General features: G+C 43.4%; 1 protein-coding gene across 2 annotated transcripts in view; it reads right to left on the reverse strand.

The window, feature by feature from the left end:
- Positions 1-598: 598 nt before the first annotated feature.
- POP1 (POP1 ribonuclease P/MRP subunit) overlaps positions 599-15,786 on the reverse strand; it is a 36,071-nt gene continuing 20,883 nt past the window's right edge. For both annotated transcript variants that reach the window (XM_028113249.2, XM_028113238.2), the window contains exons 12-16: positions 12,866-12,981; positions 10,336-10,527; positions 8,724-8,878; positions 3,643-3,984; positions 599-2,793 (exon numbers count right to left, since the gene is read on the reverse strand). In XM_028113249.2, coding sequence (XP_027969050.2) covers positions 2,139-2,793; positions 3,643-3,984; positions 8,724-8,878; positions 10,336-10,527; positions 12,866-12,981 — 1,460 coding nt within the window. In that variant the 3' untranslated portion in view covers positions 599-2,138. The remainder of the gene's footprint in view (positions 2,794-3,642; positions 3,985-8,723; positions 8,879-10,335; positions 10,528-12,865; positions 12,982-15,786) is intronic.

Below are 15,786 nucleotides of genomic sequence, written 5' to 3' on the forward strand. Positions count from 1 at the left end.
GTAATCCTGCAGCACTGGTAGGATCAAAATAAACACGTTTATTCATTTTTTGCTGTAGAGAATAAGACCCTTCCTGTCTTTTCATAGGAGAAATGGATTCTTCACTGCATATGTGCAGATTTTGTCAGTGTTTTTGCAAAGTATATTCCATGAAACTAGTGTTCTCTGGACAACAGGTATGCAAAAAGAAGAGAGGGAGTTCTGTGAAAGACAGATTGATTTCCTTCCTGCAGGTATCTACAGGGCCTTGACTACACTCATTCATTGTGAATCTGCAGTAGGAGAATGTGGACTACAGGTCTCCCCAAATTTATTTGGCCATCACTTTCCAGGAAACATCTCCAGGGACCAGCCCTCCCACAAACAAATTTTGGGAAATGCGAGTCTAGCCTTTCAGCACATAGTTCTTTGGCTTTCTACCACAAAGCAGAGTAAGGGTGCCCTGTCCTCTGTCGTGAGTGCAGGCAGGGTGCTGCACAGAATGAGGTTAGGTGACTCACAGCACACTCCGACTTCTGTCATCCAGCAAGCTAAGGCACAGATGAATTGACTTAGAGCCAAGAAAACAAATGAGGAATGGCCCAATAAACATTCACAATTGAACATCAGGTGACATTTTATTCTGTTTACAGACACCACTAAGTTACACTGGTTTTTTTTTCTGTCTCATTTGGGTTGGACACAAATATATCCAGAGGCATGGTGAGAGGAAAAGCATCAGACATTTCATTAGCTCCTGTAATACTTGCTCTCTCTCTCCGCAACGCATCTGCCCCAGAGACATTTCTACCAAGTGCGACTGCAAAAACCCAATACATTTACACGAAACAACGCCTAACTGTACATTTAAGTTAAAAAAAAAAAAAACCCATTCAGGCTCTGCTAGAAATGTGTGGTAGGAAGGCAAGGGTCTGAGGGTGTGAGACGTGCAGGGTAACTAAAAGTGAATGAGCACCTAGTTTCTCCGCAAGCAAAAAAAGCAATGACTGCACTCCTGTGTGGGACAGGATGAGACCCTGCTCAAATGTCAGGTGGACATCGTGACTGCATGAGTGTCTAAAAGAGGCTTGTTGTTTTAATCATCGCCTTGCAAAGGTAAGGATTGCACTGTGTAGCCACGTTCTCCAAAGTGTGTCCCTGAAAACATTGGTCCTACAAAGTGCTCCCTGCAAAAGGAGTTCAGGAATCAAAAGATTTAGAAAATACTGTAAGCTGTTATCTACTTCCTGGAGAGGCACAATGCATGCTATCACATGGAAGGTTCTAGAAATCCCTTAAAAAGAAATGCTTAGCTTTGTTTAACCCAGAGTTTCCTAAATCAATCTAATGTTAGAATCTTTTTCTTTTTTTTTTTTTTTTAGATAACACATTTCATAGAACATATTTTGAGAAACCATCCTCTATGGCTTGGAAAAATTTTCTGCAGAAACAAAAAGCACAGAAAAACCAAGTAACTCCTAGGATCATGTGTTTGTTGGTCGACAGCAAAGAGGACAATGGGTCCTAAAGATCAGAGCCCCATTCTGATTCCGCCCCAACACCTCTGCCCTACGCCGAGCCTGCCTGAAAATAGGCAGCAATCAATTTTCCATGGTTTCCTTCCACATGGTGTCAAGTGTTAGGCATGCTGATTCCGGGAAGCAATCGAACACGGTCCAGATGGGGGAACCCTATGTCATGCACAGAGACCAAGAGAGCCTTTCCCTCTCCTGTAACAATCAAGCCATTAAACAACCATTGCTGCTTACCCTGTGCCTACAAGGCTTTTCAAATACACTTGACAGCCCTTTGTTCCTAATAAAAAAGGAACAGGAAAACATACAGAATCTAATGGTTTTCAGCAAGAATGACACAGACCAAGAAATCAAAACACAAAAGCTTTTGGCTATCCATGCCAAATCATTTTCAAGTGTTACAGCAAGGACGGGGAAAGATGGAGGAAATCCATGAGATTACCATGGATTGCTGGAATGGTGTCAGTATTCCATCATTTGCATCATACATTATCTTCGTTCTTGTTTCCAAGGAATTTTATGTAATATTTCAAAGCAGAAGATGGCAACAACACAACTCTCCAATGGGGGGACTTGGTAAACAAACAGTTAGCAGGTGTCCATTGCCAGGATGCGCACCGGCGCTCACACCTCGACGGCCATTCTCGCAAACCGATACTGCAGGGAGGCGGGCGCCCTCAGCAACACAAGGCCCCTCTCCGCTGCCGGCTGGCCGGACAGCATATCCAGCAAGCCCGTCAAGCTAACAAACCCCAGGCCTTCTCCACCGCCGACGGCCATGGAAAAGTCTCCCTGCGTGACAAAGCCAAGGAGAACTCGGGAGCAGTGAGAAGTCACCACCGGGAGGGGGCCTGACCACAAGCCCAGGGTCAGAGCTGGGTGCCCGGCTGCAGGGTGCGCCCCAGCCAGACCCTCAGGCTCAGCTCGCGCCTGGTTCTGCCTCTTCTCTACCTTATTCCTCTCTTTCTGCTTCCGGATCTCGCTCTTGAAGGGGTCGCTGTGCTTGGGTTCCTGGGGTCCAGAGTACAGCCGATCCTGACGAAGTTGGAAGATGTCCTCCTCGGCTGGGACACAGATCATGGAGTGCGGCTCGGGGCTGCCCTTCCTCAGTAAGGCCAGGCTGACCCACACCAGGGCCCTGGGGAAGCGGTCCAGGAGGGACAGGCAGGCCGCTCTGGTTGGTGCTGGCTGCCCGCTGCCAAGAGCCCGCCGGGCTGCCCGCCTGTCCCCGGAGCTGGGCCCACACCAGGTCGACAGCTGCTTCAGCCATTTCCTACTCCTACGTGAAGCGGGAGACACACGTTTGAGGAGATAGAAAACATGGAGTCAGAAGATGGGGCACTGTTGGAGTTAACTTGATTTTTTTATACTCTATGTGGGAAAGCATCAAAACGGTAATTTTTTTTTTAAATTGAAAACAGACATTAATACATCTTTGTCAGGATATTTTTCTTATGTGTCTACTATTAGATGCTGAAGGACTAAAGGTTTCAGAAGTTGAAGGTAGAGAAAAGAATCTAAGGCTGCGAGAGGCAGTCCTATGGAATGAAGGAAGGATAGGAAACTAGGAAGTTACTGCACAGGAAAGAAGTACAAGGCCAGAGGGAGGAGCACTTTTTAAAATTCGAAGCACAGAACAGAGGGTAAGTGAAGCACCATGGAGCAGGCTGCGCAGGAACACACTTCGTAGAGTGGGCCCTCCGATAGGACAATGGGACAGTGAGCGGGCACCGGGGCACTCCTAAACTCAGGTCATTCAAAAGGAGCCAGAAGAAATCGACTTCAGGGATGTAAAGGGAAGAATGCTTGCTCAGAGTCCACCAAGGGAACGTCCCTCGCAAGGGGACGACTTTGTCAACAAAGACTAAATCAAACAGAGAACAACTGCCTTGGTTTATGTCTGTGGATGACAATACTTTAAGTCACCTGGTCAGTTGGTATTGTGCCCCAAATCAAATGTGACTCGGCTGTGTCCCCGGGCTGTGAGACACCGAAGACTGGCTTACCCCCCAGAGAGCCCAGATGTTCCCTCAGGCTTTGCATAAAGGAACCACGGAGAACATTTACATCCTGTAGCCTGCTCAGGAGGAGAACAATCTAACCCGCACTGGGGGTCGTGGGCACTTACCGCAGAACGCAGGGGAGACTGCCGGTGGCATCCTGGCCCGCTACGCACCCAGTCCCCAGCCGGGCCGGGCACTCCGTGGCCACCCCATCTCGGGGCTTGCTGGAGCTGCTCTGAGATGTTCCCCCTTCATCAGACCGCAGATCCGTGTTCTCAGGTGTGGGAGTGCAAGGCAACTTGTCTCTCCTCGAGTCACTCTCCTCGCCAATTGGAGAAGAGGCTCCAGAGGATTTCTCTTGGGACCTGACTCTTGACTCCCACTCCTGAGTTAACTGTTCCCAGGGACAGCGGAAAGGTGCCAGGGTGCCAAGCTTCACATAGTTGGGCCGTTTTGCAGGAGGGCGCCTAGTGAAAATCAAGGAGGAGAACCAATTTTGAACAATTTAGGATAGGTATCATTAAAATAATTATTTAATTATTAATTGCACTACATCTCTACTTGAAAAACAAACCTACAAAACAAAGTTTTCCAAGAAACATGATAAAGAATAACAACCAACTCTACTGGCCAAGCTTATTTGTTTCCTTTGGTTTTACTTTCAAAAGGTAATACACCCAGCAAAGAGGCTCCATGTGGCCACTGCACAACTCTAGGGGGTGCCCTTCCTGAAAGACTGCAAGTTCATGGTGTCCCTGGAGTCGTACTGCGATGTCCCTGTGTGTGACAACATTCTAAGTTCGAAGGGAACAGAAGGGGTGGCGGTGAAGTTTCTCCCCAACCCGACCTGTAGCGGGTGAAAAGTGCCCCCGGGGTACCTGCCTCACCTGGAGACCTTTAGAAGGAAATAAATGACCCAGCTGCCCTGTAGGAGACCACATCATTATCTGTTTCATAATATATCCTTCCAGAGACATTTTATGGACATATGTGCAGATATGTACATATTTCTTCCCGTTTTTTTACCTATTTTACACAGGTGGTGACATACCAGATATAATACTTCTTACTTGTTTTCATTTCACAAAATACCTTGGAGATCATTTCATATGAGTACATGAAGAGATCCCTCACTCTTTTGCAAAAGGCTGCCTATCTTATTCCACCGCTGGATTTTACCCTCGTTGATTTAGACAGTCCCCTATTGCAGGACATTTTGGTATTTTCACATCTATAAACAATGCTGCAATGAATGACCTTGAACATGTCACACAAGCTTCTATAAACAATGCTGCAATGAATGACCTTGAACATGTCACACAAGCACAAGTATATCTGCAGGAAAAGTACCTGGAATGGAACTGCCAAACCAAAGACTATTAGCATCTGCAATTTTGAGAGAGATTTCCAAACTTACAGGGTGACAGCAATCGACTTTTTTCAGCAATGTATGAAAGAAGGAGAACCTTTGAGAAATACCACAAGCTAAAGAGAACCAGGTCCCCAAAAGGCAGGGAGCAGCCAGGCTATTGGCCATTCTGGGCTGGGGGACTCTTAGGGAGCCCCAGAAACCCTCTTCAGACTGAAAGTCTCCTGTGGGACAAGCCCTGATATTCCTTCTATGCGCCATGCCCCAGGGCCCCAGATGGACATGAACCCGCAGACTTAATTGGGGGATTGGTTTGAGCCTCTACTCTGGATTTTGAACCAAATGTGTTCTGACCTCCCAAGAGGGACAGCTGGTGAAAAATGCTCCCAGGGTACTTGCTTCACCTGAAGACCTTTAAATGGAAATAAATGAGCTATTTACCAAAAAAAAAGAAAGGAAAGAAAGGAAAGAAAGGAAAGGAAAGGAAAGGAAAGGAAAGGAAAGGAAAGGAGAAGGAAGGAAGGAAGGAAGGAAGGAAGGAAGGAAGGAAGGAAGGAAGGAAGGAAGGAAGAAAGAAAAAGAAAGAAAGAAAGAAAAACAAAATGGTGAAAAATGCTTAAAAGTATTCAACATCACAAGTAAACAAACAAAAAATTCAAACAATAAGATGTCACTTTTTCCACCCATCAGTTTTATCAATATTAAAAGCTGGAAATATCCTATGTTGCCGGGAAGAGGGAAAACAGGCACGCTTCTAACTTTAGGATACTAACGAAATCCTAAATTAATATAAACAGCAATTTGTCCACAGTACAAAAATCTCCTGGGGTGTGTATCTTTTTTTTTTAAACCAGAAATCTTATCTATGGGATTTAGTCTAAGGCAGGCAGACCACTTTTCTCCTTCCTCCTCCAAGACCACAGCTCCCCCTCAGCACGCGCCCTCACACAGACCACAGGCTCTCCTTCCTCAGCCAGGTCCTCCATCAGCTGCCCACACACCCCCTCCACCTGCCACACCGTCTTCCCCTCCATCTTGATTCTTGTCACTCAGCAGCTTCAGCATCTACCTAGATCAGCCTTCTAACGCCCTGGCCTACCAGAAACTTCATGTCCTCATTTCCCATCTTTTACTTCACCCCAGACACCCACTCTCCCAGTCGCACTTTCATTTTGGTCACTGCCATCACCTGCTCCACCTTAGAGTCTCAATTTCAGGTATCTACCCTCAGAGTGAGGCCTCTCATTCCAGCCCGTTTACTCCTCCCCCACCATAGCTCCTCAAGCAGCGGAACTTACTACTCCTTTACCATCTCCTCACAGCTCCCCACCGTTCTCGCACGTCTCTCTTTTTTTTTTTAAGATTTAATTTATTTATTTGACAGACAGACAGAGAGAGAGCACAAGCAGGGGGAGCGGCAGACAGTGAGGGAGAAGCAGGCTCCCCGCTGAGCAGGGAGCCCAATGTGGGACTCGATCCCAGGACCCCGGGATCATGCCCTGAGCTGAAGGCAGGCGCTTTACTGGCTGACCCACCTAGGCACCCCTCGCCCATCTCTTCTTGAGTTTAAACTCTCCAGTTCGTAGGACACTCACTCCCTTACATGCACCCTCAACTCCCTCCCCCTGGCAAAGCCCACCCTGGTTACATCCAGCCCTCCACCTACCCCACGCCAGCCCCGGATCAGCAGAACAGGGCTGGGGAAGAATACCCAGAAGCCCTGAATGGTCTTACTGTAAACATGAAACTCAAGTGCACTTCCTGACATTTCTCCAGTCAATTCTATCTTCCGTGCTTCTGGGAAATGGTCTATATTGATTCCCCTCTCCTTGAATCTCCAACAGCCTCTCTCCCCTTCTTATTCCTGATAACCTCACCTCTTTTTTCACTGAGAAGACCATCACCATTAGGAGAGTTCTACCTAATCTCTGGGCCAGAGTCTACCCTACCTAAATCTGTATTCATATCTCAGAGTCAGCCTTCCAGCCTACTGAAATGAGCGATCTGAGCCTGACCCTATGGAATACCACCCCCACTTCCCCACTCAAGGGCTTTGCTCTTGCAATGTTAGCTTCCCTCCCCTCTGCTGGATCCCTCCCACCAGCCTAGAAACATGTGCTTCCATCCAGAACATAAGCTCCACGAGGAAAGGAACAGAATTTGCTTGCCTTCCCCTGCGGTAGCCCCAGTGTCTAGAAGGTGTATGACACATAGTAGGCTCTAAATAAACGGGTTAAATGAATGAATAAATCAGACAAACAGGTAAAGATGCATATGGAAAGCTGTTCACAGAAGCGCATAGCAAAAAATTAGAAATAGCCTAAAGAGCCACTGAGGAATTACAGTTCATTGACACGGGAGTCCTGGATGCAACTGTTCAGTTCTGTTTTGAGCAAGGGTTGGCAGATGACGACTCACACCAAACCTGGCCAACTGTCTGCTTTGATATCACCCATGAGCTAAGAATGGCTCTTATGTTTTGAAATGGTTAAATAAAAAAAAAAAGAATTATTTTATGGCACATGAAATTATATGAGATTCAAACTTGTGTGTCCATAAACAGAATGAGGCTGGCTCACAGCCATGCCCATTCATTTATGTGGCATCTGTGGTTGTCTCTGTGCCACAAGGCAGAGCTGAGCTGAGTGGCTGCCATGGAAACCAAAGGGCCCACAAAGCCAAAAATATTTATCATCTGGCCTTTTACAGAAAGTTTGCCAACACTTGGTTTAGAATCACATTTACTGATATGGGAAAACTATCCATAATAGATTGCTAAATAAAAAGAGCAGGTTTTGAAATAGTATATGTAATATAATCCTTTTTCAAAAAAATCTGTACCTAAGAAAAATTTGTATGGGTAAAGAAATCTAAAGGGTGAGAAATAAGTATTATTGTCAATTATTACTTAAGAAACACATAGAAGACTCTGCTACGTGTTCTGGGTGGCACAACATACACGATCACTGCAAGAGCCCGTAAGCCAGCAATCCAGAAAAGTAGCCCTGTCCTTCCACCCACTCATTCATTCACCCGTCACTTGACGAAGTCCGGAAACCTAGCACTGCCTGCCTCTGTGGTTGCAGCGGTGAACAGGAAAGCACAGGAGTCATGGGGCTCCTGGCCAAAGAACTACAACATCCCACCATCTCCTCATTCATTAGCCAACAAAGAGTTATTAAGGACACCATGCACCAGGCCCTGGCTAGATGCCACTACAAACAAGAGAGTCTCTGTGCTTCCGGGAGCCGAGTAGGAGACCCAGGCTCTCAACGGCAGCATGCACTTCACAGGATAAAAGACGTAAAGCCCTTTGCTGGCCACTCCCCCAGAGAGAGAAAAGACAAGAAAAGTAAGTCTAGATGGATAGATACCAAAATGTAAAAATAGTACTTCTCTCTCCGGATGGAAGGAATACACCAGTTTACAAAGCATTTTTACACGCTGCCATAGTTTCATTAAAATTTCATAAATATGTATTACCTCTGTAACTGGTCATAAAAAAACACAAATTCTATTTTGAGGGGACAGGGGCTGGGAGCGTAAATCTCGAACAAGCATCTGGAAACTCAGGCCCACAGTTTAGGCGTGCACCATCATCAACATAAGCAAATGATCATGGGTCGGGTCTGTAACCTGGACAGGCCTACCAGAGCCACATATAAGACAATCTCCTAACTTCATTATGTCTTGATTATGTGAACTCAAGGAAAAGTCTATGAAAACTCCATGTTATATAAGAGTTACTGAAGCCATTCCAAATATCACTGGCCAATGCTGAGTACGCCCTTCTCTTCCTCGGAAGATCTTAGGAAACTAGAGAAACCAGTTTCGTACCTTTTGTACTTTTCAAGGAGATTCTTGGCTTGCTCTTCAGCAAACACAACCCCAGCGGGGCAGTCTGGGAAATCACTGGGAATGTCAGGTGACCTTTTATACTGTGAGTGCACCACAGACTCTTTTAACCCACCAACTCTTGCGCCTCGATAGATCTAAAAGAAATGTCAAAGATACCCTATTAACATACCAACTTACAGTAAAATTAGTGCTTAAGGTTTGTATGGAGAAAATGGGAAACAACCTAAATGCCCATCAAAAAGAGAATGGATAAGTGTGGGATAATCCTACAGTGGGTTATACAGTAGCAAAAATGATGAAACAGAGCTTCACCAATCGACGTGGAAAAATCTCAACGCCGAGTGAATATAGTAAGTTGCAAAAGCATATATATGGTGAGGTATATAACATTTAAAAACATGTCAAATATTTTATTTGGGAATACAACGCATACTTGATAAAGCTATAAAAATAGACAAGGTTGTGACAAACAATGAAAATAGGAATAGTGATTCTTTTAGAAGGAGGATGGGAAATGGAACTGGAGAGAGAGAGAGTGCTTCCAATAAATCTGTAATGTTCTATTTCTTAAGCTGGATGGGGGTGAGGGGCACACAGGTATTCATTATATCAGCATCTACACTTTTTTGTATGCTTGAAACAACTCATAATTTAAAAATTAGAATTATTTAAAAATATTCCCATCCTTTCTATTATTATTATTAAGATTTTATTTATTTATTTGACAGAGAGAGAGAGCACAAGCAGGGGGAGCAGCAGAGGGAGAGGGAGAAGCAGGCTCCCTGCTGAGCAAGGAGCCCAAAGTGGGGCTTGATCTCAGGACCCTGAGATCAAGACCTGAGCCAAAGGCAGATGCTTAATCAACTAGGCCACCCAGATACCCCTATTATTTTTTATTAAGTAAGCTCTACACCCACCATGAGGCTTGAACTCATGACCCGCAGATCAAGAGATGCATGCCCTACCTACTGAGCCAGTCAGGAGCCCAAGAAATATTCCCATTCTTAAATGATTAACCGAATGTCTCTTGTACTAGGCATAATTGCTAAAATTAATTACCTATGTGAATTTAACAGTCTTACATGCCTTTTATACTCTCTAGTTCAAAGTAATATTTAAACTATCGAGAAGAAAAAAAACTATGTTGGATTTTAATAAAATTTTTAGCTGCAGTTAATAGGAAAATATACGTTCAGCTCTTAAAAAATAAAAAATGTATTCTATACATCTATAAAAATTAGAAAATTACAAAAACTGCTTTAAACTGTAACAAATTCTTTTGACTAAAAAAAAAACACACACGTACACACATAACAAAACCTACCTCAATAGTAATTGCCATTACAATTCAAAAATCAGGACACTTTCAAAATCTCAAAAAAATCACACCTACGTCGTCCCAACTCTTATTAATGACAACCTGGCGCCGGGGGTGTTATGAAGTATCTTGTATCAGAATTCTAGCTACAGGGGTAGAAAAACAGCACTCGATTTCTAAGTGGGGCGTGAAACCTGGAACTCTTTTGGCACTTCGTATGGACTAGGAATGTATTTTACACACTGTTACAGTGGGAATGGAAAAGGAACTTACAAATGGAATCCAGAAAGCCATGCCCCAGCCCTTTGGGAGCAGGACGTCCCAGCCGCTTCCCCAGCCTCGTCGCTCATCACCCGTCACCTTTCCTGGCTGCTGAATCAGAAGGATAGGTATCCTGGATTCCTGGGGACCTAGAGCAAGCTGCGACCCGGGCACCAGCAATTCACTTCTCTTCCGGTTTAAATCCTAAAGCGGAAGAAAATAATTCAAGACCAACCACCCTAATTTCCTGGGAGATTCTACTGGCTCTCCCAATAAGCAGCTTTAGAAAGTTAAATGCTCTTTCAAAAAACAGGAAAAAAATGTTCTCAATAAAGAAATGGAAGGCATTTGAAATACATGGTATTCCTCCTATAATGATTTTCCTCTATACGATTGCTTTGGTAGAAAATGCCAAATTATCTTTCTTTTTTTTTAAGATTTTATTTATTTATTTGACAGAGAGAGACACAGCGAGAGAGGGAACACAAGCAGGGGGAATGGGAGAGGGAGAAGCAGGCTTCCCGCTGAGCAGGGAGCCCGATGCGGGGCTCGATCCCAGGACCCTGGGATCATGACCTGAGGCGATGGCAGATGCTTAACAACTGAGCCACCCAGGCGCCCCCCCCAAATTATCTTAAATTTGAGCTGCAATATACCAGATGATTCAAAGTTATATAATAATCTACATCCATTCTGCTAATCTCTTACGTCAGGATTAGTTTTATATTTTGATGTTCAGTCCCTACATTTACTTTGGTTAAGATTTGTTGTTAGGAGGTAAAAAAAAAAAAAAAAAAAAAAAGGTACAAACAATAAACAACTTCTCAAGGAAGGGCAAGTGGGAAAACACTCTGACTCTTGAGAAATTTTCTGACCAGGTCTTAAAAGATTTAAAAGAGAAGATGCTATAAATTATTGTTATAAGGACTGTAGGGAGTGGTGAACAAGCCTCTAGGACTTGTCTGGCCCGCTGTAAAAAGAGATGAACGGGCAGGAGGGAAGTCTAGCACTCACAGGAGAGACTACACAACAGACCGCCTCCACACGGGCAAGTCGGCCTGCTACCTCACGGATGCTCCTCAAGCATGACCAAGCCCTGATTCTCCTTTTCACCTCTCATTGAGTTTCCACTACCATCTCTACACGGTGATAATAACTCCAAAATATCCATCTCCTCAGCCCTGACTTCCTCCTGCGATCAAAACACGTCTCCTGGGCATCTACACTGGGGAAGTCCTGAGGACCTTCCAACTTAGTTTATCCAGGATTGAATTCATCTTTCCTACTGCACCCGCTTTCCTCGTGTGTTCCCCACCTAGCTGGGGGACTCATTCATTCATCCATTTACATATTTGCTCTTCATTCATTTACTCATCCATTCAAATATTTACTGAGTATATTTTATGTGACAAACACTCTTCTAGAACGTGGGAATACAACAGTGATAAATCAGGCTCTGGATCTCTTTTACCTGAGGTACCGAATCCAAGCTAGACTCTTAGGAGCTAGTCTACAAGTCTCCTCCTTTCCCACTTCCCACCATCCAATCAACTACTGTGTCTTGTCAGGTTTACCTTCAGGAGTATGTCTTCAACCCCAGTCCCTCCACTCCAGCCACACCGCCTCAACTCAGGTTGAGTTGAGTCCTCAATTAAGGACTATTTCCAGGGTCTCTTTTAAGGCCATCCAACCATAAGTCCTCTCTCCAGCTCCTCCCCCCGTCCCCCCATTCTTAATCTAATCTACCTTCCACAGTGCTTCCAGAGTGAAATCTGATCATGTCATGGCCCAGCTTAAAACCTTCAATGGCGCGCTATATTCTCTGCCCAAATCCTTAAAATGCCTCAAGGTCTCTTATGCTCTGACCCCTATTTATTTCCTCATCTCCTGCCCCACCCTCAACTCCAAACTACTGACCCACTTAGAGATTACTGAACACATCATCCTGGGCCCCTGGACACGCTGGTCTCACTTCCAGCAACCCTTTTCTTTACTGCAGCCTTGGCTCCTGACCCCCAAGAAGTCTGGTTTAATTCTGTCCACCCATCTAAGAGTCAACCCAAATATCAGCTCCTCCATCCAGGAGGCTTTCCCCAATTTCCCTAGTCTGGGCTTGGTACCCCTTCTCTGGACTTCCTTTGACCTGTACTTCCTCAAACAACCCTAGCCATCTATCCCATCATCTACTATGATCCCTGGTCCTGGTAGGAGCTCAATCATTGTGAAATTAAAGATAGAACATTTAAGGGAAAAAGAAAACAATAAAAGAAAAACATGTATTTAAACCATGGAATTATCATTTTAAGAAAAAGTCTTTGTAGTAACTTTTTCTAGAGATTCTTCTTCTCTAAGAACAGAAAAAAATCCTAAGGGATCATTCATTCATCCATTTACATATTTGCTCAATATATTGAATCAATATATTGAAAATAAAAGGAAGTCTATGGGATTCTATAAAGGATTAAAACTTTTACAGCATCTAGAGTGAGGAATTTCACCCTGTCTTCAGGACTTGACCAATAATCCTTACACCATTAGTTACCTGATCCGAGATTTTATTCTCTGTGACATTCTTACAGATAGCTTGGTTCCAAATAAAGCTATGCGCACAGTCCACAGGTACACCCTCCAGAAGCAGCTGTCTAACTTTCTCATTATCTAAGAGGGAAAAGAAAAAGCCTTCAAACTACATCCTTTAGATCAGTGAAGTCAAACTCTAAACATTGCCGGTTGACCTCCTGTTACAAGAAAATATTTTGTAGGCGCTCACTTAACTTCTCTAGAAGAATTTATTTGACTAGAAATTAAGCTACTCCTATACCTGGTTTCATAATCTACAAAAGAGCAAAGGCTCCTAAACTTTTTTTGACGTTTATTTTTAGTGTATAAGACATAAATATCATGTTCAGCTGCATCTTAATAACTGCCTAATCCCACATTTAAGATAACCAAATTCTAGGAACCACTGAATGGGTGAACAATTTCTTTATAATGTGCTAGGACAGTACAAGCCATATTTTCACTACTGGTTTCAGGGCTCTTTATATCATTCGTGGTCCAACAGTTGTGAGCCAACAGATAACAGCTTTTTCTCCTGCTCTATTATTTCAAATCTCTTATAATCCTTTCTCATTATTTATTCCTTCTGTAAAACATGTTTTTCTCATTCCTTTAGAATGAGCACATTTTCTGTGAAATATATTGTTTCGTCCCTTTAAACTGCACCATGCCAGAAAGTACCCTAGTGGGAAGAAAGGAGAAACTTTTTCAATTATAAACATATATATCAATAGAAGAGATTTCCTACATGAAGTCATTGAAACACCAGAGAGGGGAAAATCTTCCAACTCTATTTTTTGGACTGAAAAATTAAAAGAAAGAAAAAAGAAAGACAATTCACGTGTTTTGGCTAACATCTAAACCGCCTACACTGAAAGGTCACACTCAAAGGCACATACCTGCATGGGGCTGATGGCTGGAAAAAAAATAAGTTGGAAGCGACTGGGCCTTAAGGTGACAGATTTTAGGGGAGAACAGAGATAGAGAATATTACATTGATGAAAAGATCTGAGATAAAAGCTCTTTAAAGCAGAAACCGCTTCTAGGCCGCTGGTATCCCTCATGGAGACAATAACCCCCAGCATCTCAAATACCAGTGCTGTGTTCTGTGAAAGTTCCCAGAGCCTGTCTAGGAGCCAACAGGCTCCGTTTCAAACAGCCTCTCCATCCACAACTGCTTTCCTGTGGAGAGCTGCCAACGATGTGAGTGACAGAACTGAGGCTCTACAAACGACAGGGCTGATACTGAGGATGTAAAGGCACAGAAAGTCCACCTCATCTTCAAGTATTCTAAACAACAGTAATAAATAAATAGATGAAACAACGTAAGTAGGACATCCAGACAATGGAACATCATTTGGGGTTAAAAAGAAATGAGCTACCAAGCCCTGAAAAGACATGGAGAAGCCTTAAAGGCTTATTACATAGTTAAAGAAGATAATCTGGAAAGGCTCCATTTTGTACGAGTCCAGGGAGATGACATCCTAGAAAACAAAACTAGGAAGACACTAAAAAGATCAACGGCTTGGGGTGGGGGCAGAGAGAGAGAGAGAGAGAGAGAGGGAGGAATAGGCAGAGCACAGATTTTTAGAGCAGTGAAACTATTTTATGATACTATGACGATGGATTCATGTTGTTATAATTTGTCAAATCCCACAGAATATAAAATGCCAAGAGCGAACCCTGATGGAAACTATGGACCCTGGGTGACAATGATGTCTCAGTGCAGCTTCATGGAGGCTGTGCATGTGGGGGCAGGGGAATACAGGAACTTTCTATTCCTTCCACTCAACTTTTCTGTGAACCTAAAACTGTTCTAAAACATAAAGTCTATTTAAAAGAGACTAGAGTATGTCTAAAGGCAAAGGGAAGAGGCCCTTTTAGGTCAAGAGTCTATTACTGAGGAAAAAAAAAAAAGAGTATTACCAGCTGAGTCAGCATGTACTGAAGTGGGCCTAGAACGACTGATGACTCTGAATGTAACTCTAAATCCTGGGCCCACGACTGAAATAAAGCATATTTTCTTTCATACCCAGGCAAAGGCCTCTAATTGACTAAACAACTGCAGAATAACTTAAAGGTTGAAGGAAATAGCTTTTTTTCTCCTTTCTCAAATGTATTTGAAGATGGCCAAATTTTAAATTACAACCTTCTTAAGTTTTCCTTAGGGAGGCAAAGGAAATTAAAGTTTTCCTCATTTGGGAATCAAATAAACCAAAGTTAGTCTTCAAATCCATTCTATTTTAAGTTAAACATGCAGAACAGTTAAAGAGGACCAGCTGAAGCTATGAGGGCTTTTTTTCCCAAGAGCACGAACAGAGAAGTCGGTACAAAATGACCAATAATTGGACACTTCACAAAGTCACCACAGCTCAGTGCTCTAAAGGTGCTTGGGGTTTCACCTGTCACTCTAAAGGCAACTTGATTGGTTCTTCCTGTGTTCTGGGTACACACTATCAAAGAGTACATAAAGAGAAAGATTATAAAGAGCCCATGAGCACATGTAAAGCATATTCTAAAGCAAATTCATCTCTGGATGACAAAGACTAGTTAAAATAATCTATCAGAGCGAATCAGCAGATGCTAAGGAGAATACAACCTAAAATAACAGTACAACAGGACTTATATTTTAAAATCTCACATGGAAAACCAGTTACTTACATAGTGAAATGCTGTTGTTAAGTTGAAAAGATTTGCAAAAAAAAATTATTAATATTCAATTCAAAATCAAGGATCAAATGATCAAATAAACTTTTTCACAGCATCTGAAAATATGCATCCTTAGTTCAAGTTCTTCACTGAAAGACTACTTCCTTCTCTACAGTCTTGCTATTCTACTCCCAATACTTCGGACATTCAAATGTGCAGCCGTTTTCCCCACAGCAAGCAGTCCTGCAACACCAG

Source organism: Eumetopias jubatus, unplaced genomic scaffold (genome assembly GCF_037043125.1).
Source record: "Eumetopias jubatus isolate StellerSeaLion01/CBP00866 unplaced genomic scaffold, mEumJub1_p1.0 scaffold_4, whole genome shotgun sequence".
NCBI classification, from domain to species: domain Eukaryota; kingdom Metazoa; phylum Chordata; class Mammalia; order Carnivora; family Otariidae; genus Eumetopias; species Eumetopias jubatus.